The following is a 24,222-nucleotide window of genomic DNA, read 5'->3' on the forward strand; positions in this document are numbered from 1 at the left end:
CCAAAATAAAACTTTCATGGCAATTTTGATATGGTAATATAAACAGGAATTCAGTTTCTTGCACATAAAACTCTTAATTGTTAAGTGTGTATGTCAACAGAAAAACTACACACTATGAAAAACTAAAAATTTTATCCCATAGGTGCTGGGAAGTATATGAATATAGTGTCATGCCAGAAACCACAATGGGAGGTTTAGGAGTCTATTGAAAATATGAAAGCTAAAAGGTGCTGGCACAAAATTCCTGCATTTTCCTTCTCTCTATCCAATTCATCATTTTGGTGAGCACATTATGAAAACTACTCATTAATGAAGTTCTAGGAGGAGCTAGATAGCATCGTAAGACAAAGCTCTAGAGAGTCCTTTCAAAATGTTCCCCTTTAAAGCTGCAAATCTGTCCTGATAGAAACTATTGTTCATCTACTGTTGAACAGAGGCAATATCTGAAATGGGGGGAAGCAAAACTGACCATCAAATGTATGGTCATAACCAGTCTACAGTAGGAAACAAAGATCACAATATATGTAACTCAAAACAGGATAACTCTTCTCTTGAAGGGTCTCCAGTGTAACCAAAGCGTTATTCTTTTCAACTCGCATCATTAGTAGAACATGGCAATAAAACTATTTTGATTTACTTCACACCCCGCTCACAATCATTGAAAAATTCTTTCAAGTTTCATTTTCTTAGGGGGTGGAGATGAAGTACAGCAACTTTACTGTTGTACATCCATAACAATAAAGGTCAGATTTTGGTTCTAGTCCTGGCTCTGCCACTAGCCTCTTATATGACCTTCAGCAAGCCACTTCCCCTCTTGGAGCCTCAGTTTTCCCATCTATAAAGTGTGGATAATGATACTGACCTCCTGCTTTGAGATTTACTGATGTAGAACACTGTAGAAGAACCAGATATTATTATTATTAAGAGATTTAATCCCCAAATATGCTGAAAAAGCTGACATTTCCATTTTCAAGGGACTATGGCTCTCTAGCGAGACCATGCAAAAGATAAATAGCCTGTATTTTGTTGGTATTTCAGCTCAATGCTATTACAGTTCATTTATACGGTTGCTTAATTTAATGCCATGTAAAGACAGTGAATAAAATCTATCTTAATTTAAAAAAAAAAAGTTACTAACCTTTTGTTACTGTTGGTCTTCGAGATGTGTTGATCATGTCCATTCCATGTTCGATGAGTATGCTCACCACATGCATTGGTGTAGGAAGTTTTTCCTCAGTGGTATCGGTAGGGGACCAAATCTGGCACCCTCTGGCACATATGCGCCGGGATAAGGGGCCACCTTCCATCCTCCCTCAGTTCCTTCTTGCTGGAACTCCGACAGTGGGGAAGGAGAGTGGGTCATGGAATGGACATGAGCAATGCATCTTGAAGAACAACAGTTACAAAAGGTTAGTAACAGTTTTTTCTTCTTCAAGTGATTGCCCATGTCCATTCCATGTTAGGTGACTCCCAAGCAGTACCATCAGAGGCGGGGAAGAGTTCATGGACGTGTTGATTGCAACACAGCTCTGCCAAATCCAGCATCATCTCTGGCTTGCTGGGTGATGGGGTAATGAGTGGTGAAAATGTGTACTGAAGACCGCGTTGCAGCCCTGCAGATATCCTGGATAGGGACATGCGCCAGGAAGGCAGCCAAAGATGCCTGAGCCCTAGTGGAGGCACTGCCCGCGCTAACTCGTAACAGATGTGAAAGCAGTGGTGATCCAGTTTGAAATCCTTTGAGAGGACACTGGAAGGCTCTTCCTTCTGTCGGCAGTCACAACAAAGGGTTGAGTCAATCTGCGGAAGAGATTGTTGCGCTCCAAATAGAAAGCTATGGTGCACCTTACATCGCATCTCTCCTCATTGGTCTTGTGAAGTTTCAGATAGAACACTGGAAGGAAGATATTCTGGTTGATATGAGGAGCGCGCAAAGTCTAATGTCTCTTTCCCTCTTGGTCCAGGGCTTGAATCCCTTACAAATGCAGCACTTTTCATGGATATGGGACTCACCCAGACACTTCAAACAGCTTAGGTATGGATTGCTGATTGGCATGGGCTCCTTAAAACGATCGCAAGGCTTAAAGCCCGGGGAATGGGGCATGCCCCGTTCCTGGGCTAAGTCCCTCAGGGGACTATTCGCTAAAGTCTACTAGCTATTAAGAACTGTAAACTGATTACTAACTAACAACAATTTACATAAAAGTTCAAAGAACCACTGAATAGAAACTGCTTGCTAGAACAAGGGGAGTGTTCCAGCACAGACACTGGCAGTAAGAAGGAACTGAGAGCGGTGGGGGGCTTATACTAGTGCAAATAAGCACCACTCCAGAGGGCACCAGGGTACCCCAATGGATACCACCGAGGAAAAACTTCTGGCACCGGTGCATGTGGTGGGCACACTCACCTAACATGGCATGGACATGAGTAATCACTTGAAGAAGTAAGCAAGCAATTCTTTCCATCTCAGAAAGTAAATGGCAACAAGTGAAAAGAAATATGCATGTGAAATAAAGGTAAAGCATCAATATACTTACCATTTGGAAAAGCTAGAACACTAACGATTAGAAAGAAGAAAACCACAGAGAGGATACCCTTCCAAATATTATCTTCTGGGATAGAATCATTCCTGAAAAGACAGACATCATCAACTTAGTAACATGACTTTTTTGAGGACAATGAGAAAAGGCACTCTAGATGCCAGGTTAATGAAATACATTTGGAAATAAGCACTGAAAATCAATTATGGTTCACAATCAATAAGAGAAGCTAACTTAGTAACTGCACTGAATGGTTTCACTTGACACCCTTGCACATCCATTTATACAAGAACAAAGCTAAACATAAAATCAATATACCCAGGCCAGGAGTACAGCTTCTAGCCATTGTCAGAACTGACTGCAAAGTAAAAATAACAAGGCTTAAATTATTCCTCTTTTTTTGGAGAAAGGTTGTTGTTATATTATAGCCAAAGGATAGACCTAAGCATCGAGTGTGAATATCTTGACAGGAAATCCTGGCAAGCCTGATTTAGCTGTTTTTCCTTCTCAGATAGCTAAGAGTACCACCTAGTTTACATGGGAGATCCACCCATTTCAGAATAGATCTGGCTTTTGCAAATAAGTTCTCTCTTCTTCAGTCAGTTCTCGGAGCCTTAAATAACAAAATCAGTAAGTGTAACCATCAATTATTAATAACTCAAATACAAGCATAGTTGATATAGCACATCTTAATTATTACTATGAAGATTAAAATCTTATTGCTTATAACTAAATATTTTTAGGTACTCATCATGAACGTATCTAGGTACCAATATACAATGCACAGTAATATATTCCATTATTTCTTCCTTTCCTTTTAGCGTCAAATTTTCTTTCTAGTTTTACAATGGATTAAGCTGTGCATGGTGAAACAAGGGTATCTTATTTCAGGATGGTTCAAAAATGAATCTGCAGCAGTATAATTTGCCCCACAATAATTGCCAGGATGGGATCAGTGAGGAAATAGTACTGTATTTTAGAGTTTGCAATAACATTTAGCCTCAGATGCATGATTATAAATGTGGGCAGGGCCATCCCTAGGGGGTGGGTGGGGCCTGGGGCGGAAGTGACAGATTCGTCTCTTCTGGGACTGACTGCACCAGCCAATCGTACTGGCCTGCGGGGCCCTCTAAAGCGTGGGGCCCGGAGCAGTTGCCCCGATTCGCCCTACCCAAGGGGCGGCTCTGAATGTGGGACATATAATTTTCCCCTCTTCCAAAGTGCTGCATAATCTCCTACTTAGATTGTAAGCTCTCTGGGACAGGAACAGGTTTTTTTGTTTTGTGTTTGTACAGCTCTTAGCATGTTAGGGTCCTGGTCTATGACAATGGCTCCTAAGTACTATGGTAATACAAATAAAGAAGAAGAATACATTACACTACAGTGGAGTACCACAGCAGCCTTTTCTACCCGGGAAGCTTCTGAGCCCTGGCTAGGTCAGGTCTGCCATGGGAAGGCTGCTGCCATGTGAAGGGACCTACCAAATTAATGGCCGTGAAAAACACGTCACAGACTGTGAAATCAGATCTCCCCCATGAAATCTAGCTATTGGAGGGGCAGGGCTGGGGCGCCCCAGCTCGGGGCTCCTACTGTTCACCAGGCTCCAGCTGCTGGGGTGGGGTGGGACAGAACTTCCTCTTCCCCTGAACAGCTGCTCTCAGCGTGAGATCAGACCCATGTCTGGGTACCTCCCCTGGCTGCAGGAAGCTCATGGCTGTACCAGCTCTGAAGACTCCCAGCAGCCCAGGGGAGATCAGACCCACCTCCACCTCCGGGAATCTCCCCCCGGCTGCAGGAAGCTCCACAGCTGCTGCCTTCAGAGAAGGCAGCACAGAACTGAGGGTGGCAATCCCGCGACCCCCCACACCAGCTTTGTGACCCCCCCACCAACCCGTTCTGGCTCAGGAACCATATGGTTACAACACCCTGAAATTTCAGATGTAAACATCTGAAAATGTGAAATTGACCAATTTTAAAACCATCTGGCCCTGAAATTGATCAAAATGGACCATGAATTTGGCAGGGTCCTACATATGAGTAAAGCTCTCACCAACAGAAGTTGGTTCAATAAAAGATATTACCTCATTCACCTTGTCTCTCTAAAGTGCATCATGCCAGTGACCTTTCTCTAATCTTCCCCCTGTTCTATCGAGATTGACTAGTGTCAGTTTCCTGGTTATAGTGCCACCCATGCATGCCTTAGAGTCATTCCATGACTAGCTAAAAAACAGGAATTCTGCCTTAGCACTGGGCTCCCTGTGCTCCTCCAGGAGTTCCGCCTTGATCAGAGCTGCTGCCCTGTCTTCGTACAGCCGACCCACAGATTCACAATGGCCCAGCATACAGAGGAGGTAGTCCTCTGCTACAAATTCACATAACAGTGTACATTCATTATTTTCACTTAGTAATGTCTGGTAGAACGTTTTCCATAAAAATGAAAGCTACTGAATGATTTAATAATCAAGTAAAATTGCTGCATAATTCAGTGCAACCTAGCCACATATAATAGAGAAGGGTGGACTAAATCACTTAAGTTAAGCCTAATGTAACAGCAAATACATTTGGCTTTGTACAGATCAAGATTTCTGAGCCTTATAAAGCATTTTGATTTCTTTTTTGGTCACTACATGAACAGATCAGACTCTACCTCCCTATCCCACGTTTCTAAGATCCTGAGTATTGTGATTAATCTTTAACATCTTTCTCTCTGTAAATCCTCTTTACTTACTGCATACTAGATAGTCAAAGCCTTGATTAAGAAAGCCAGAAGTTACTGCTTTAGTTAGTTCATTTTGGGATTAATACAGTTACACTTTTAAAAAGAATGTTTATCCTGTCCCCCTGCCAGAGGCAGGAAAGAAAAAACTACAGCTTGGTTACTGCTTCTGAGCTAGAAGAGAGACTATGGTGTTTGTTTGGAAGAGGTGTTGCTGGGAATCCTGAGAGGAAGGTGCAGGCACAGGGAAACAAAATGACTGTCACAACAAACAATAATAAGAAAATGTACTCTTGAGGGAATTCTGTGCCAAAAAAATAAAAATTCTGCAAACAACATTTTAAAATTCTGCAAATTTTATTTGTCGATAAATAAATGTGGAGGCTCCAGCATGGCAGTGGGGAACACAGGCCACTGGCTGCATGGAGGTGGGAAATCACCCTAAAGCCCCGCACATCCCAGCACATGGACTCAGCGGAGAGGCTGCACTATGTCAGGGTCAGGTGCAAGGGCTGGGCCTGCCCAGAAACACCCTGTGGCCCTGCCCCTCCATACCAGGCACACCAGGTTGGGTCAAGCAGGCTCAGCCCAGCAGGATCCAAGAGTGAAGGGCCTTAGTGTGTGGGGATAGGATTCTGTGTGGGGCAATCTGGGTGTGGGGAGATCTGGATGAACAGGGGCTTATTGGGGGGTTCTGGGTACAGGGGCAATGGGACTCTGCAGGGGGTCCAGGTGAAGGTGGTTGGGGCTCAGCAGGGGAAGGGGGGCTGGATGCAAGTGGCTTGGGCAGGGGTGTCCAGGTGCTGAGGGAGTGGGGCTTGGAGAATACTGTCCTGCATTTTATTCTTGCTTTACTAAAACACAGCCTGTCACCTCCATTAAGTGCTGCTGTGTGTGCTTCACAAAGGAGTGCCCCCAGCAGCCGTCCCTCAGTTGCCATTTGCCTCTTTGTTGGTTGCCTCTCAGTTAAATGAAAGCCATATCCTCCTCCACAGAGGAGGAAAGGGAAACAGTGGAGCATAGTCAATAGGAATCCCAGCGATAGCAACAGATTTGGAGGTGGGAAGCCAGAGACCAGCTTATCCAAAAGGAAAAACAAGGCAGGTGCAGCAGCAGCCCTGAATATTTAGGTGACAGATACATTACAAAAGCCTAAAATAGGCAAATTAGGCAATTAAACACCCATTCAAATTTACTTTGTTGGCTTTCCCACATTGAAGCAACCCCTCTCTGAAGTCTAGCTCCACCCTGGTCTGCCAACTTCAGGACTGTGACCTCTGTCTCCTGAGATCCTAATGAAGAACCACTACCAGGTTCCCAAAACTAAGGATGGATCTGGCTGCTGTATCCAACAGAAGATCTTTTCCCAGGTTCATCTGAGATCTGCATAAAACAATAGCGTTCAATAAGCAAAAGATGTGATGCTACACAAGAAATGGTGTAGTCCCAGATGACTGCTTGAGAACTATGTTTGACTTCAATGAAGACTTCAACTGACGGTTTACAAAATCATGGTAGGAAACTAAAAAACACTGAAAAAATCAGAGTTAGACTTTATGGTACTGAGAGCAAGCTTTTTTGATTGTTTGTTTTTAAAAAAAGGATATGAATCATTTCTAGTACCTGATACTCTATATATTGATAGAGACATAATACTTTATAAGACACATTGTAATTAAGCTTATTGAAAAAGGCCAAAACAAAATCTTACCTGATACTACTACTAGACCAAATTTTGAAGACACAGCTATGGTTTGATAAGATCTGTTCCAGCTCACTCTCACTAATCCTGAATAAATTTACCAGTGAGTATGGTAACAAAACACACACCACCCCCTCTCCCCGGCACACTACCTTCTTCATCAAGAAATAGGAAAAAGAAACGTACAACAGACTTAACAGCACTGTCTTATGTCATGATAAAAGGGACTGGTATCACTATCACAAGAGATGCCTTGTCTTTATCTACGGTATCAGCACTTTAATTAATCTGAATTTGAGAGATTGACACAAAATATGTATTCAGTAATGAAGATCTCAGGTACATAACCAAACATACAGCAAACCCAGATGATTGTACTTCAGATTTACATTGTGCATAAAAAACACCAGGCAAAGTGAATGAATGCCAGTTTGAATAAAGCCCTAGTATGATGGTCTAGGATGCATTGTCCTGCTGCAGTCAGGTGCTTTCCAAAGGCAAAAAAACAAAACAAAACAAAACAAAAAAAAACCCCTTCTCTTTATGGTATTTATGGACAGAAGTAATACTTGGTAGGGATGCCATGACAGCATCCGGGGGCGGGGGGGAGGGGCACTCCAGTCCTTCTGTGGCCATGTTCAAAATAACAGCTCAATTTTTTTAAAAAAAGGAAAACCTGGCGCATGGTGGGGACCAACCCGCCCCGGTGTGGCTGTCCCCCAGCTGGGCGGCGCCTCCCCAAGTCACTGAGCTACTGGCCTGTCGCCGAGCCCGGCAACCTTCACGCCTGGCTCAGTAACCTGCCCCGGCGCTCCCCAGTCCCTCCCTGTCCCCCGTTCGTTCGGGGCCTCTCCCGCCCAGCCCCCGCCTCTCCCGCCTCCTTTCCGCCCCGCGCACCGCGTGAAGGCGAAGGCCATGAGGCTGAGGATGGTGAAGCTCAGCAGGGTGATGGTGTGGGGCCGGTAGAAGAACTCCAGGGTGATGTCCTCCACCTGCTGCTCGTTGATCATGCGGAAGTGCAGCCGGTAGTTCACATCGTCCTTGCTCAGGGTCCGGCTCCCCACGCAGGACGCCATCTCCCCGCGCGCCGCCGCCCCGCCCGGCCCGGCCCGGCCCGGCCGCCTGCTCCGCTCGGCGGCTGCTTGGGAGGCCGGCTGCGGGAGGGAGCAGCGCTCTCCCGGCCCGGGGGCCTGGGCGCGCGGCACCAAACGGGCGCTGGGACCAGGCCCCGGCGAGGCGGGGGGGTTGGGGCGGGGAATTACTGCACGGAGGAGGGAGCGGCCGGGCCGCGCGGGGAGAGGGAAGAGAGTATCAACCCCCCGCCGCCGGCAGATGGTCTCGGCCGGGCAGGAAGCGCCTCTGCAGTATGTGAGGGAAGGGGGCGGGCGAGGCAGGGTAGCTGCGCGCAGACCGGCCGGGAGGGGGCGGGGCGACGGGAGGAGGAGCCAGCGGCGCGGCACGAGGCCTAGCCGCCGCCTCAGGTGAGACCCTCCCCGGCGTGGTCACCCGGCTGGGGCCCGCGGCTGGAGCTGGGCTAGGGGGCGCTGGGAACGGGGCAGGCTGCGGGCTTCAGGCTTCAGTCCGCCCGCCCGCCCCTGAGCGGCCTAGGGCCTGTGTCTGGGGGCGAGGCTAGCCGCGCTGGAAGCCGCAGGGGCACGGACCGTGCCGGGGCTCCCGCCAGCCCAGCCCCGCGGAGGGTCAGGCTCGGAGCCGGGCTCCGGACACGGACGCGCCAGGGAGGGCAGAGGCAGCACCCTAGGCACGGTCTGAGCGTCCCCTGCGCCCCCAGCCAGCCACCCGCTAGTCCTAGAATGTCTGGGGTTTTAATTACTTGTCCGCGGCCTGTTGTCTCGCTTAGAAACAGTGACAATAAGTATTTGTAAGGAGCTTTATGAGCTAACGGTTGCATGTGATTCTGTAATACAAGAAATTGTGCATTGTTTGATTCCTGTGCATGACCCCTTACTTTGACTGGGGCTATGTTAGGCCCTCCTGCTTTTTTTCAGACCACTTTAAGCGCTGCCTTATCTCTAGGTTTGCTGGGTGCTCCTACTTCATGTGTCCCTGGGAGCCCTTGGCACGGTCCTAGCTCTGGGATCTGCCTGAGAGCAGGAACACGTAGTAGTGTGTCTGCCCCGCCACTTACTTTGGTATAACTTAGGTCGCTCAGGCATGTGAATGAGCCACCCCTCTTCAGTGACATAAGTCACACTGACCTAAGCACTGGTGTGGACTGCGCTACATTGACGGGAGAGCTTCTCCCCTTGATGTAGCTGCGTTGGGGGTGCACTGCTGTAAGCTCTCTACCGTAGCCATAGCCTAAGAGAGCAATGTACCTGTTGGGCTAGGGGGAGCTGCCTTGTCTTTCAAGATACAATATTAATTGCATGCTCGTAACCAGACTAAATGTCAGGTTTCAGAGTAACAGCCGTGTTATTCTGTATTTGCAAAAAGAAAAGGAGTACTTGTGGCACCTTAGAGACTAACCAATTTATTTGAGCATAAGCTTTCGTGAGTTACAGCTCACTTCATCGGATGCATACTGTGGAAAGTGTAGAAGATCTTTTTATATACACACAAAGCATGAAAAAATACCTCCTGCCACCCCACTCTCCTGCTGGTAACAGCTTATCTAAAGTGATCACTCTCCTTACAGTGTATATGATAATCAAGTTGGGCCATTTCCAGCACAAATCCATAGAATCATAGAATCATAGAATATAAGGGTTGGAAGGGACCCCAGAAGGTCATCTAGTCCAACCCCCTGCTCAAAGCAGGACCAATTCCCAGTTAAATCATCAAAGGGTTTAACAAGAATGTTGTGGGGGGGGGTAGGAAAAAACAAGGGGAAATAGGTTACCTTGCATAATGGCTTAGCCACTCCCAGTCTCTATTCAAGCCTAAATTAATTGTATCAAATTTGCAAATGAATTCCAATTCAACAGTTTCTCGCTGGAGTCTGGATTTGAAGTTTTTTTGTTGTAATATCACAACTTTCATGTCTGTAATCGCGTGACCAGAGAGATTGAAGTGTTCTCCGACTGGTTTATGGATGTTATAATTCTTGACATCTGATTTGTGTCCATTTATTCTTTTATGTAGAGACTGTCCAGTTTGACCAATGTACATGGCAGAGGGGCATTGCTGGCACATGATGGCATATATCACATTGGTGGATGTGCAGATGAACGAGCCTCTGATAGTGTGGCTGATGTTATTAGGCCCTGTGATGGTGTCCCCTGAATAGATATGTGGGCACAGTTGGCAACGGGCTTTGTTGCAAGGATAGATTCCTGGGTTAGTGGTTCTGTTGTGTAGTATGTGGTTGCTGGTGAGTATTGCTGCATGTTGGGGGGCTGTCTGTAGGCAAGGACTGGCCTGTCTCCGAAGATTTGTGAGAGTGTTGGGTCATCCTTCAAGATAGGTTGTAGATCCTTAATAATGCGTTGGAGGGGTTTTAGTTGGGGGCTGAAGGTGATGGCTAGGGGCCTTCTGTTATTTTCTTTGTTAGACCTGTCCTGTAGTAGGTGACTTCTGGGAACTCTTCTGGCTCTATCAATCTGTTTCTTCACTTCCGCAGGTGGGTATTGTAGTTGTAAGAATGCTTGATAGAGATCTTGTAGGTGTTTGTCTCTGTCTGAGGGGTTGGAGCAAATGCGATTGTATCGCAGAGCTTGGCTGTAGACGATGGATCGTGTGGTGTGGTCAGGGTGAAAGCTGGAGGCATGTAGGTAGGAATAGCGGTCAGTAGGTTTCCGGTATAGGGTGGTGTTTATGTGACCATCGTTTATTAGCACTGTAGTGTCCAGGAAGTGGATCTCTTGTGTGGACTGGACCAGGCTGAGGTTGATGGTGGGATGGAAATTGTTGAAATCATGGTGGAATTCCTCAAGGGCTTCTTTTCCATGGGTCCAGATGATGAAGATGTCATCAATGTAGCGCAAGTAGAGTAGGGGCGTTAGGGGACGAGAGCTGAGGAAGCGTTGTTCTAAGTCAGCCCTAAAAATGTTGGCATACTGTGGGGCCATAATGTAAAATAGTTATGGGTAAGGACAATTGGGGACAATGTATACCTTCAGATCAGCGGCACTGCTATGGGTGCCCGCATGGCCCCACAGTATGCCAACATTTTTATGGCTGACTTAGAACACCGCTTCCTCAGCTCTCGTCCCCTAAGTCAGCCATAAAAATGTTGGCATACTGTGGGGCCATGCGGGCATTTGCTCCAACCCCTCAGACAGAGACAAACACCTACAAGATCTCTATCAAGCATTCTTACAACTACAATACCCACCTGCGGAAGTGAAGAAACAGATTGATAGAGCCAGAAGAGTTCCCAGAAGTCACCTACTACAGGACAGGTCTAACAAAGAAAATAACAGAAGGCCCCTAGCCATCACCTTCAGCCCCCAACTAAAACCCCTCCAACGCATTATTAAGGATCTACAACCTATCTTGAAGGATGACCCAACACTCTCACAAATCTTCGGAGACAGGCCAGTCCTTGCCTACAGACAGCCCCCCAACATGCAGCAAATACTCACCAGCAACCACATACTACACAACAGAACCACTAACCCAGGAACCTATCCTTGCAACAAAGCCCGTTGCCAACTGTGCCCACATATCTATTCAGGGGACACCATCACAGGGCCTAATAACATCAGCCATACTATCAGAGGCTCGTTCACCTGCACATCCACCAATGTGATATACGCCATCATGTGCTAGCAATGCCCCTCTGCCATGTACATTGGTCAAACTGGACAGTCTCTACATAAAAGAATAAATGGACACAAATCAGATGTCAAGAATTATAACATTCATAAACCAGTCGGAGAACACTTCAATCTCTCTGGTCACGCGATTACAGACATGAAAGTTGTGATATTACAACAAAAAAACTTCAAATCCAGACTCCAGCGAGAAACTGTTGAATTGGAATTCATTTGCAAATTTGATACAATTAACTTAGGTTACCTTGCATAATGACTTAGCCACTTCCAGTCTCTATTCAAGCCTGTTTCCCCTTGTTTTTTCCTACCCCCCCACCCCCCGACGTTCTTGTTAAACCCTGGATTTGTGCTGGAAATGGTCCACCTTGATTATTATACACATTGTAAGGAGAGTGGCCACTTTAGATAAGCTATTACCAGCAGGAGAGTGGGGTAGGAGGAGGTATTTTTTCATGCTTTGTGTGTATATAAAAAGATCTTCTACACTTTCCACAGTATGCATCCGATGAAGTGAGCTGTAACTCACGAAAGCTTATGCGCAAATAAATTGGTTAGTCTCTAAGGTGCCACAAGTACTCCTTTTCTTTTTTCAGACTAAATGTGTTACTGTTGTAATCAATTTATGTGTATTAGCATAACACCTAGGAGCTTCAGTTGTGGCCAGGACCTCCCTGTGCTATGTGCTTATGCTCAAATAAATTTGTTAGTCGCTAACGTGCCACAAGTACTCCTTTTCTTTTTACAGAACCAAAGGACAGTCTGGCAGTGCCCCATGAAGAGACTTGACATTGTGGTGCCCTGATTCTTTTTTCATAAACAGATTGTTGAGAATTAACACACTTAATGCAAACAATGTCTGTTCAAGATTTTTAAATTTTTATTGTTCAGTTATGTATTTTCTAGGATATCACATTTGTAAATTCACAAGGCAGCTGAATGACATTAGATAGCACAGACCTACTTCTGCTTTAATTTTGACAAAGCTGCTTCCTAAACTTTGGACCGAGTTTGTGTGAACAGTGAGATGCATTACTTTATTCTTGACCATTTTCTCCTTATAATTAAGTGCTCCTTTTTCTTAGCAGGGAACCATATTTATGTAGAAGATGGCTTTTTGGGCTCGGCAGATAAGCATATGGCACTTCTCAGTGAAAACAAGTAGTGTTGCTAATTCTGTTCAGCAACTGAGAAAAACTCACAGAATGTGGATGCAGTTGCGTAAGCTTTCAGTTCTATCTTTCCTGTGCACTGATAATCACTTTCTTCAGCGTGGATTGAAGACCTACAGATCTGTATCTTTGGGGAACCGCTTACAGTCCACCAACTTAAGTAATGGACAAATTGTTTCTTCAGAAAGTAACTTACTTTCTCCAGTAAACCACGACCAGCAGCAAGCAGAAGTAATACCCAGCTCAGATACAAAAACATTATATGAAGGTAAGAAACTTTAAGAACTTGAATTTAACTTAAAGTCCACAATGTCCCATCAGTTCGGTGTCGTTGGCTCTTAGTCTCCAAGCATTCTTGTCCAGTGCATCTAACAAGCGGACACCAACTTTCACGTCCTCCTTCAGCATCTCAAACCACCTTTTTCTAGGTATTCCTCATGTCCCACAGCTACTAGTTCATATACTCTCTAGCCAGCATATCCCACGTTTTGTCTCACTTGACTCGTTCATCTCAGTCAATACTTCCTCTGCTTTTCTGTGATGAGGGCTCGTGCCGTTTTATTGTGTAGCCTATCTTACCAGTGTCCACCTAAGCATTCTCATTTTGGCAGCATGATGTCAGAACTTCTATTTTTCTGTACTGAAAATCCTGCTTTAAACTTGACATTTGGCTGTTAACTCATTGGACAGTCTTTACAAGTTTCACTCAGTTTGAACCTCAGTATTAATATAGGATTTCTGTCATATAAGACAAGTATTTGATCCAAAACCGTATTGATTGCTTTTAAATCTAGTCAGAAGTTTAGTCGTCTTATCAGAATATCAGACTGGTGGTAAGGAGACCTGAATTCTCTTCTCCATTGTGCCACAAACTCATTGTGTGACCTTAGGCAAGCCACTGAACCACTCTGTGCCCTGACCCCTAAATAAGGATAATAAAAAACAACCGCTGAAAAGGGCTTTTAATATGTATGGAGAAAAATTGCTATGGAAGTACTAAGTGTGAGAATACTTCATTCTTCTTATAGCATTTACCTGCAACTGCGAAATAAGGTATTGGAGATTGTTTTAACCCTTTTATATCACTCATAACATATGTTAAACGATTAGTGTGTTAAAACAGTCGTTTAAACACACTAATCCATTTAAACTGTTTTAGATACTGCTTACAGGCCTCTCTTCCACACAGCCGAGAGGTGGGCTATGAGCATAGTGCCAGGAAACTGAGTTTTAGTCTGGTTCTGTCAAAGACTCCTTTTGTGTCCTTTGACAAACCATTTTCTCCTTCTGCAAATGGGGAATGCTAGAAAAAGTGAGTTTCCTACACTGTGTTGACTTGTCTGGCCTACACTTGCAGCTAACCCCATGTACAACTGAGAAGGATTGGGTCCTCTGTGACTGTAGTGCAAAGTGTGTGTAAATCTGGTTTAGATGAGTCAGCTTTCATCCAGAGTGTATCAAAACTGATATTCTGCAGTCAGAGGTGCAAATAGGTGGAAGTGTAGCAAGCTGTTTAGTGACCCATATAATGTGCAACTCACATATGTATTCTTGAGCAACAGGTACCTTTTCTAGCATAGACCAGGACTTTGTGTTTTGTAGACATTAATTAAAGCCCTACAACCAGTCTGTGAGGTACTCCAACTTCCATGGAGTTTTGTCTGTTTATGCCAGGGCTGAATTGGTCCCAGAAATGCAGACCAGTATATTAGGATGAAGTGGAGAAAAAAGAAACTTTTGCTGGAAAATCATCTAAAACTCTATAACAGCGAGAGCTCTGTTTAGACTGTGGAATAGAGTTACTAGAGGCCATATCTCAACTTTTAGGGCATTTAAAAATAGACTCTACAAAGTATGAGAAAATATGAGGAACAATTCTACAGTGACAGTGGCAGATGGATGATATAATTTATAACTCTACCTTTTATTCTGTCTAGCCACACTGGCTATGCATGCTAGCTGGATGTTTCTACTAAAACTATCAGTACTGAAAAATTGAAGTGTTGACATATAAAGCCTTGTTAGAGGGACACCATCCATTTCACATCTACTAAATGGATTTTTTTTTTTTAAAAGATACAGTTTCAGGGATTCTACTGGCCCCGAATGTCCCTGCCAGTTTTGTAGTCTTTCCGTTTTATTTTCTTTAAAAAATAACAAGAAAGAAGTTTCTCCTTATTGCTGTGTGAAAGATCCACACAACTGGAGAAACTTTGAAACCAAGTATGTGAAATACGCTGTCAAGTGTACAAAATGGAAAAAAGAGAGAAGTGTTTTTCTAAGCTGTTTCAAGACAGACCTCAAATTACTGTAACGAGTAGGTTTTAAAAATCAGCCAGAAGTGAGGAGGATTGTCTTGTGGTTAAGGCATTAGACTGGGAATCAGGATGTATAGTTTCAGTTCTGAGCTCTGCTATAGACTTTGTGTTCAGTCTTGGGTAAGTCATTATTTCTGTATCTAAATTCCTAATCTGTTAAACAGTGATAGCAGTAGTTCTCTACCTTACAGGGCTGTTCCAAAGAGATGTGCTAATATTCTCCAGGACTTCATAAATTTAAATGTCTCAATTGGCTTTTACCGCGATGTGGCTTTTACCGCTTCCCTTGAGTGACTACTACATAATTCAATAGATCTCACTATTAGGAAGCTTTTTGGTGATATTGCTACAGCAGCATCAATCCAAGGACCTTAACATACATTCCAGCTATTAATTGTGCTTCACCAGCTAGGGATCTGATATTATCTATATTTGATGGGGAAACTGAAGCAAAGATTGAGGGACTTGCCCAAGTTGCACTGTAAAGTCCCAGTCCTGCTAACACTTACACACATGCTTCGTTTTAAGCACATGATATTACCACTTGGATGCTTAAAGTTAAGCATTCAAAAAAGCTTTTGCAGGATTAGCAGGAATCCAGGAAGTCCTGGCTGAGCTAGGGAAGGAATCGGTCCTTTGATTTTGTCACATTACAGCTAATTATGTTTCCTGGTAATCATAGTTGCCTCACAGAAGAAATGCCATAAACAAGTGAAAGCAACAACATAAGTAAAATCATATTCTGAAAATACTTTAATTTCTAGTTCTTGAGACAGATTGGGAAGGTACTGGAAATTGTAACAGTTTGTCAAGAAAATCTATTAACACTTCTCTTATTAATGGCTTCTAGTTTGGGAAGATACACCACCTTCATCTGCTTTGGAGGAGATCTCTGAAGAAGAAGCTGTGCAGATTGTAGCTGAGCCACCCCTTCCCCTTGGTTCTTTCACACTTCGAGATTATGTTGATCGTTCAGAAACTCTGAGCAAATTAGTGCTTTTGGGTAAGTGTAATGATGTTTAGGCAGTATATTTGTGCTTGGTGTGTTGAGTATTCCTTAGTTTATATTTTGATCTTACTGATTTAGCAGTAAACTTGCAAATCATAATTTTATAAGTGTAGCAATGCACAATCCAAGATAGAGGGGAGAGATTCAGGACAAGTGAACACAAGTAGAGTCTGTTTATGTGGTTTATCAGCAATGTATGTATATTTGGGACAGACTCTGTGTTTCTCAGCTGTTGATCTAGCTAGGAGCACTGAGAGGGCATCACCTGCAGCTCCTGGAGGTAAGGAACACCTTGCTGTATTCTAGTAGCCTCCATCCCTCTGGGCTCACTGAAGAAATGTTAACTGGCTGTGGAGAAGCTGCAACTTTTTCTCCTGGGTAGGAAGGAAAGTTACCATCATGCAGGGCCCTAGAAGTGAGAAAAATTAAAAGAGGCAGGGCGGGAGAAATGGGGAATATCCTGGCTCTCTCAAAAAATACCTTAAATTGAAAAAGGATGCCTGAAGTCAAGGTGATCTTTTCCCTCCCTTTCCCTCCAACCGTCTTCAAGTGCAAGAAATGCATGGAATACAAAAATGACTTGTGGGAGGGGAGATGTCTACACTGTACCAGACAGTTGTAGATTTTAGTCCTCACTAATGTGCCATGTGCTAATGGTCTGTGTAGGCCCTGCTGCCACGAACTAAAATTTCTCTAGTGTGTATTCACGTAGTACTGTTTGAAATGGGACTACATCAGAGCACGCTAGGGAACTTTGTGTGTGGCAGCAGGGTCCATACAGGCCACTTAGTGCATGACACAGTAGCGCAGACAAAAAGTTATACACTCTAGTGTGGAATAAAGCCCAGAGAAAAGTAAATTGCTGGATTGTTGGGGCAAGTGGGTTTTGTATTAGAATTGCCTTTGGCTAACAGTCTAATAATGAGAGCTATTTGTGTTGGTAACCAAAGACACTTCGCAATAAAATTTTCCTCTCATTACTGTGCCCATATAAGAAAGAGTTGGGAGGTAACCACCTCCACGTACCTCTGAGCAAACAAAATGAGATCCCTGCACATTGCACAGTTCAGAATATGGTGTGAAATGCATCTTACTGTGCTTAACTTCTCTGATTGCAATACTGAAACCTGCTGTCCTTTTTCTTCAAAGAATAAACTAAACTGTCTGAATTTTGCTACTAAAATTTGGGTTAGAAAGAATTTAGAGCTTGTTTTATCTCAGTTCTCTCCTGAATATACAAGCTATTGTGACCACAATATCTTGAGCAATCAAAATATTTTGGCTATATGCACAAAAGTTGTATTCAAGACTTCATACATGCAGTGCAGCATGTACTTATGTTTCTTATGAATCTCTTCCTCATAATTCATTTAACTAAGTATTCAACTAAAGTAGTGTCTGATTTATTTGCTGTAGGAGTTGATTTGTCCAAAGTGGAAAAACGTCCAAATGCAGGCCAACTCCTACTGAGGCTGGATTTTGAAAAAGATATAAGAAAAAGACTTTTGTTTCTTAAGGATGTGGGTGTAGAAGATAATCAGCTGGGTCCATTCCTGACCCAAAATCCATACATTCTTGCTGTAGACATGGAGGCGCTAGAGACAAGGTAGGTCTTTCATGAAACATGCCCATGACCCAAATCCTATGCCTGCTAACTATAATCACATAAATCCAATCCCTTCTACCTCGATTTACCCATCTATAAAATAGGTAAATATTACAGTGGGATTTTGTTAGGTCTAACACGTAAATGCTTTAAAATCACAAATGTGGGGCTGGTGCTTGGTGTGCAGGGCTCTAAGTGAAAATCCACAGAAAATGCCTCCCTCCTCATCTATAGCTACCCAATTTCTTTTCACCTGTGCTACAAACCTGTTGGTTGTCCCATGCCTTTCTGTGCCCCCACCATTCCCGTCTCAGATTTCCTTCTGCCGCCCCACCTGGTTGTGGGATCGACACCTGCTGATGTCTGCCACCTCTACATGAACCAGGAAATAAGGCAGCGAGGAAGTGCAGCTTTCTAAACAGGTTGCAGAGAGATGCAGTTATAACTGGGTTTGTGCAGCAGGCTGCTGTTGCCAGAGTCAGTCCAGACTAAGGAGGGGAATCAGGATTGTGGGGGGCTAGGTGTGCGGGCCCCTGGGAGTTGGAATCCTACAGTCACATAGATCTAAGTCTGCCACTGCTCAGAAAGGTAGAATAAAAATTCAAAAAAATTTATTAGACTGGAAACCCTACAACTGTGACAGTTAGGTAGGTGGGAACATGTGCTTGAAATTATTCTGAGAATGAAAAACTGCAGTTAAGTCGCAACAAAATTCTTCTACCTGGCTATTTTGTGGGAGCGAGTCTGACTAGCAGAGGACAGAAAACAAATGAAGAAGCTGGAAAGGTTTGGGCTACTCGCACCTTTTCCAGGAGCCTGATTTGTATGTCATGCCCACCTGCTAAGATGGCTTACTCAATTCTCTAGACTGATATAGCTAAACCTAGCAGAATTGCAGTTTACGAGCTGCCTCTGGCCAGAGCTGCGTTGGGGAAAGCTGTGCTGGCAGCTCTGGGGAGCCTGGATCCCTCCACCCTCCCTGGGTGGAGGGCTCAGGCAGCACCCAGCCCGTGTCTCTGCCCCCAGGTGCCCTGCGCAGGGCAGGTGGAGACACCCAGGCTCCCCGCAGTGCAACTCTCCCTGACCTGGCTCCGTCCGGGGTGGGGGTGGCTTGGAGCTGCAGCCTGGCCACAGTAAGAGCTGGGCTGGCTGCTGTGTGGAGCTGCGGTGGACCCTCCACCTTCCCGTAGTTGGTGGGAGGGCTTAGAGCAGCCCCGGGTTGTGTACCTGCCCGGCTGAGGGCAGGTGGAGGGTCTGTGACTCCCACACCCTCTGTTGACTGGGCTCCAGCGTGGGGGTGCCTTGGAGCCTCAGCCCAGCCTTGGTAAGTAGAGCTCTGCAAATCTGCGGATGCAGATATCCATGGACAATTTTTGCAGATCGCAGATCAGATGCGGATACACATTTTTGTATCCATGCAGGGCTCTATTAATAGCCTTGCATGTTTTGCATGACAATGGCCCCGGTGGTAGATTTCTCAACTCCAAATTGATTACCAACTGATTGGTAGCAATCTGGTGTTGCAAGTTTCCACAGTGCAATCGCCACTCATTTCTCCACTGTCAATGCACCTCCCATTTTGGTCTCCCTGTGCTGGAAGGCTGGGGCAAGGTCTGCACACAGATCCAGGAATGTGGCCTTGTGCATTTGAAAGTTCTGCAGCCACTGCTTATTATCCCATGCCTTCATTATGACGTGATCCAACCAGACAGTGCTCGTTTCTCAGGGTATGTCTACACTACGAAATTAGGTCAAATTTATAGAAGTTGTTTTTTAGAAATCTTTTTTATATAGTCGATTGTGTGTGTCCCCACGCAAAATGCTCTAATTCCATTAAGTGCATTAACTCGGCAGAGTGCTTCCACAGTACCGAGGCTAGCGTCGACTTCTGGAGCGCTGCACTGTGGGTAGCTATCCCACAGTTCCCGCAGTCTCCGTTGCCCATTGGAATTCTGGGTTGAGATCCCAATGCCTGATGGGGCAAAAAACATTGTTGCGGGTGGTTCTGGGTACATGTCATCAGGCCCTCCCTCCCTCTGTGAAAGCAATGGCAGACAATCGTTTCGTGCCTTTTTTCCTGAGTTACCTGTGCAGATGCCATACCACGGCAAGCATGGAGCCCGCTCAGCTCACTGTCACCGTATGTCTCCTGGGTGCTGGCAGATGTGGTACTGCATTGCTACACAGCAGTAGCAACCCATTGCCTTGTGGCAGCAGACGGTGCAATAGGCCTGAAAACCATCCTCATTGTGTCCGAGATGCTCCTGGCTGCCTCGGTAAGGTCGGTCAGGAGCGCATGGGCAGACATGGGCGCAGGGAATAAATTAGGAGTGACTCAACAATGTCATTCTCTTTAGTCCTGCAGGCAGTCCTATTGCACCATCTTCTGCCAGGCAGGCAGGAAATAAGGATGGCTAGCAGTCCTGTTGCACCATCTTCTGCCGAGCAGCCAGGAGATGTGGATGGCTTGGCGTCCTACTGCACCGTCTGCTGCCAGCCAAAGATGTAAAAGATAGATGGAGTGGATCAAAACAAGAAATAGACCAGATTTGTTTTGTATTCATTTGCTCCTCCCTCCCTCCTTCCCTCCGTGAAATCAACGGCCAACAATCGTTTTGGTGAGGTCTGTCGGGCACCTTGAAAACTATAATGGAGATTCAGTCCTGCCTGAAATACCAGAGGAAGAGAGAGCTTAGTGGGTTGAGTATTGGCCTGCTAAACCCAGGGTTTTGAGTTCAATCCTTGAGGGGGCCATTCTGTGTGACAGTTGTTTTTGTTTCTCCTTGATGTAAAGCCACCCCCTTTGTTAACCAGAGGTCCCTTCTCTGGCTTGGTTGGGTTGGGAGGGTATTTTAGTCAGGGTGATAAAAAGATCCTGGCTGTCGGGGAGAACGGGATGCTGTAAGCCATGTAGTCAGTCACCCCTCACTCCGTCAGAGCAACGGCAGACAATCGTTCCGCGTCTTTTTTCTGTGCAGATGCCATACCATGGCAAGCATGGAGCCCGCTCAGATCACTTTGGCCATTAGGAGCACATTTAACACCACGTGCATTATCCAGCAGTATATGCAGCACCAGAACCTGCCAAAGCAAAACCGGGCGAGTAGGTGCAGTCAGCGCGGTGATGAGTGATGAGGACATGGACACAGACTTCTCTCAAAGGACGGGCCCTGGCAATGCAGGGATCATGGTGCTAATGGGGCAGGTTCATGCAGTGGAACGCCGATTCTGGGCCTGGGAAACAAGCACAGACTAGTGGGACGGCATAGTGTTGCAGGTCTGGGACGATTCTCAGTGGCTCCAAAACTTTTGCATGTGTAAGGGCACTTTCATGGAACTTTGTGACTTGCTTTCCCCTGCCCTGAAGCGCATGAATACCAAGATGAGAGCAGCCCGCACAGTTGAGAAGCGAGTGGCAATAGTCCTGTGGAAGCTTGCAACGCCAGACAGCTACCGGTCAGTTGGTAATCAATTTGGAGTGGGTAAATCTACTGTGGGGGTTGCTGTGATGCAAGTAGCCAACGCAGTTATTGAGCTGCTGCTGTCAAAGCTAGTGAGTCAGGGAAATGTGCAGGTCATACTACATGGCTTTGCTGCAATGGGATTCCCTAACTGTGGTGGGGTTACAGACGGAACCCGTATCCCTATCTTGGCCTCGGACCACCAGGGCAGCCAGTACATAAACCGCAAGGGGTACTTTTCAATGGTGCTGCAAGCACTGGTGGATCACAAGGGACGCTTCACCAACATCAACGTGGGATGGCCGGGAAAGGTTCATGACGCTTGCGTCTTCAGGAACTCTGGTCTGTTTAGATGGCTGCAGGAAGGGATTTACTTCCCAGACCAGAAAAATAACTGTTGGGGATGTTGAAATGCCTATAGTTATCCTTGGGGACCCAGCCTACCCCTTAATGCCCTGGCTCATGAAGCCGTACACAGGCAGCCTGGACAGTAGTCAGGAGCTGTTCAACTATAGGCCGAGCAAGTGCAGAATGGTGGTAGAGTGTGCATTTGGATGTTTAAAGGGTCGCTGGCGCAGTGTACTGACTTGCTCAGACCTCAGCAAAACCAGTATTCCCATTGTTATTGCTGCTTGCTGTGTGCTCCACAATCTGTGTGAGAGTAAGGGGGAGACATTTATGGTGGGGTGGGAGGTTGAGGCAAATCCCCTGGCCACTGAATACGCGCAGCCAGACACCGGGGTGATTAGAAGAGCACAGCAGGAAGCGCTGCACATCAGAGAAGCTTTGAAAACCAGTTTCATGACTGGCCAGCCTACAGTGTAAAAGTTGTTTTTCTCCTTGATGAAAACCCTCTCCCTTGGTTGCCTCTAAATTCCCTGTAAGCCACCCGCCCTCCCCCCTTCGATCACAGCTTGCTTGCAAAGGAAATAAAATCACTATAGTTTAAAAACCATGTATTCTTTATTAATTGATTATAAAAATAGGGAGATAACTCACAAGGTAGCCTGGGTGGGGTGTGGGAGGAGGGGAGGAGAAGGCCACTTCAAAACTTCTGTTGCTTGGAATGTCTACTGGGGTGGAGTGGTGGGGTGCCCAGAGCCTCCCCCCTCCCCCCCCCCCAACCCCCCATGTTCTTGGGCATCTGGGTGAGGAGGCTCTGGAACCTGGGGAGGAGGGAGGACGGTTAAACAGGGGCTGCAGTGGCAGTCTGTGATCCTGTTGCCGTTCCTGAACCTCCACCAGACTCCGGAGCATGTCTGTTTGATACCACAGTAGCCCCAGTGTTGCATCCTGCCTCCTCTGATCTTTCTGCCGCCACCTCTCATCTCAATCATCCCTCCTGTCCTCACGTTCATTGGCCGTTTTCCTGTATTGTGTTACTGTGTCCCTCCACACATTCTGCTGAGCTCTGTCAGTGCCGGACGACTGCATGAGCTCAGAGAACATTTCATCGCACGTGCGTTTTTTTTTGCCGCCTTATCTGAGATAGCCTTTGGGATGGAGGAGGGAGGCTTGAAACATTTGCAGCTGTGGGAGGAAAAAAAGGGAGTGAAGTATTTAAAAAGATACATTTTACAGAACAATGGCTATACTCTTTCACAGTGAACAACACTATTCACATTACATAACACGTGTGATTTCGGTACAAGGTTGCATTTTGCATCTTATATTGAGTGCCTGCGGCTTTGGTGTTAGAGGTCATACACGCAGTACCGGGCAAGAGAATTCGGCTTGTAGGCGGCTATGGTAAGCCTTAGTCTTTTGACTTCTGCAACCTTCATAACAGCAGTGCCCCTCCTTTCCCATACCAAGCAAAGCCCATTGAGTTGGCCATTTAGTGCTATAGTTTTCGTGTTAACGTGCAGCAGCAGAAACCAAACTAATCCCCCCCCGCCATCCAATTCTCTGGGATGATCGCTTTACCCCTCCCCCCCACCGTGTGGCTGGTATCAGGAAAGATCCTGCTAGCCAAACGCGAACAGCTCAGTGCCAGTGCCCCCCCCCACCCCCCCACACCCCTTGGCTAACTGTGGGGGGGATTTCTTTTTAGGCACAGGCAAACAGCCCAGTAGGAATGGACACCTCTGAATGTCCCCTGAATTAATTAAATTCCCCTTGCAACCAGGTTACCATGAACGATATCACTCTCCTGAGGATAACATAGAGAGATAAAGAACGGATGTTGCTTGAATGCCAGCAAACACCATACGCTGCCAGGCTTTGTCATGCAATGATACCAGACTACTTGCTACTAGCATGGCGCGGTAAAGTGTCCTACCATGGAGGATGGAATAAGGTTGCTCTCCCCAGAAACCTTCTGCAAAGGCTTTTAGAGTACCTCCAGGAGAGCTTCATGGAGATGTCCCTGGAGGACTTCCACTCCATCCCCAGACACGTTCACAGACTTTTCCAGTAGCTGTACTGGCCACAAATGCATCCCAAGTCCTCAGGGCAAATTAATCATTAAAAACCACTTGCTTTTAAAACATGTATTATATTTAAAAAGGTACACTCACCAGAGGTCCCTTCTCTGGCTTGGTTGGGTTGGGAGGGTATTTCAGTCAGGGTGATAAAAAGATCCTGGCTGTCGGGGAGAACGGGGTGCTGTGTGCTCTCCTCAAGCTCGTCCTCCTCCTCCTCATCTTCCCCGTCTGCAAAATCCTCAGGCATGGTGGAGAGTACCCCATCATCGGAGTCCACGGACAGGGGTGGGGTAGTAGGGGCGGCCCCCCTTAGAATTGCATGCAGCTCAGTGTAGAAGCAGCATGTCTGGGGCTCTGTCCCAGAGCATCCATTTGATTCTTTGGTTTTCTGGTACGCTTGTCTGAGCTCCTTAAGTTTCACGCGGCACTGTTGCGTCCCTGCTGTAGCCTCTGTCCATGGTGGCTTTGGGGATTTTTTTTTAAATGTTTTGGCATTTCGTCTTTTGGAATGTAGTTCTGATAGCACAGATTCATCTCCC

General features: G+C 45.9%; 2 protein-coding genes across 4 annotated transcripts in view; one reads left to right on the forward strand and one right to left on the reverse strand.

Annotated features, from left to right (window-relative positions):
• Positions 1-8,272, reverse strand: part of PTDSS1 (phosphatidylserine synthase 1) — a 51,161-nt gene extending 42,889 nt beyond the window's left edge. The window contains exons 1-2 of one of the 2 annotated variants that reach the window (XM_048841285.2): positions 7,856-8,272; positions 2,538-2,629 (exon numbers count right to left, since the gene is read on the reverse strand). In XM_048841285.2, coding sequence (XP_048697242.1) covers positions 2,538-2,629; positions 7,856-8,034 — 271 coding nt within the window. In that variant the 5' untranslated portion in view covers positions 8,035-8,272. The remainder of the gene's footprint in view (positions 1-2,537; positions 2,630-7,855) is intronic. The other variant, XM_048841286.2, reaches the window with a different exon arrangement.
• Positions 8,273-8,339: 67 nt separating this feature from the next.
• MTERF3 (mitochondrial transcription termination factor 3) overlaps positions 8,340-24,222 on the forward strand; it is a 39,692-nt gene continuing 23,809 nt past the window's right edge. The window contains exons 1-4 of one of the 2 annotated variants that reach the window (XM_048841288.2): positions 8,340-8,439; positions 12,777-13,131; positions 16,032-16,184; positions 17,607-17,796. In XM_048841288.2, coding sequence (XP_048697245.1) covers positions 12,801-13,131; positions 16,032-16,184; positions 17,607-17,796 — 674 coding nt within the window. In that variant the 5' untranslated portion in view covers positions 8,340-8,439; positions 12,777-12,800. The remainder of the gene's footprint in view (positions 8,440-12,776; positions 13,132-16,031; positions 16,185-17,606; positions 17,797-24,222) is intronic. The other variant, XM_048841289.2, reaches the window with a different exon arrangement.

The sequence above is a fragment of the Caretta caretta genome, chromosome 2 (assembly GCF_965140235.1).
Source record: "Caretta caretta isolate rCarCar2 chromosome 2, rCarCar1.hap1, whole genome shotgun sequence".
Taxonomy (NCBI): Eukaryota; Metazoa; Chordata; order Testudines; family Cheloniidae; genus Caretta; species Caretta caretta.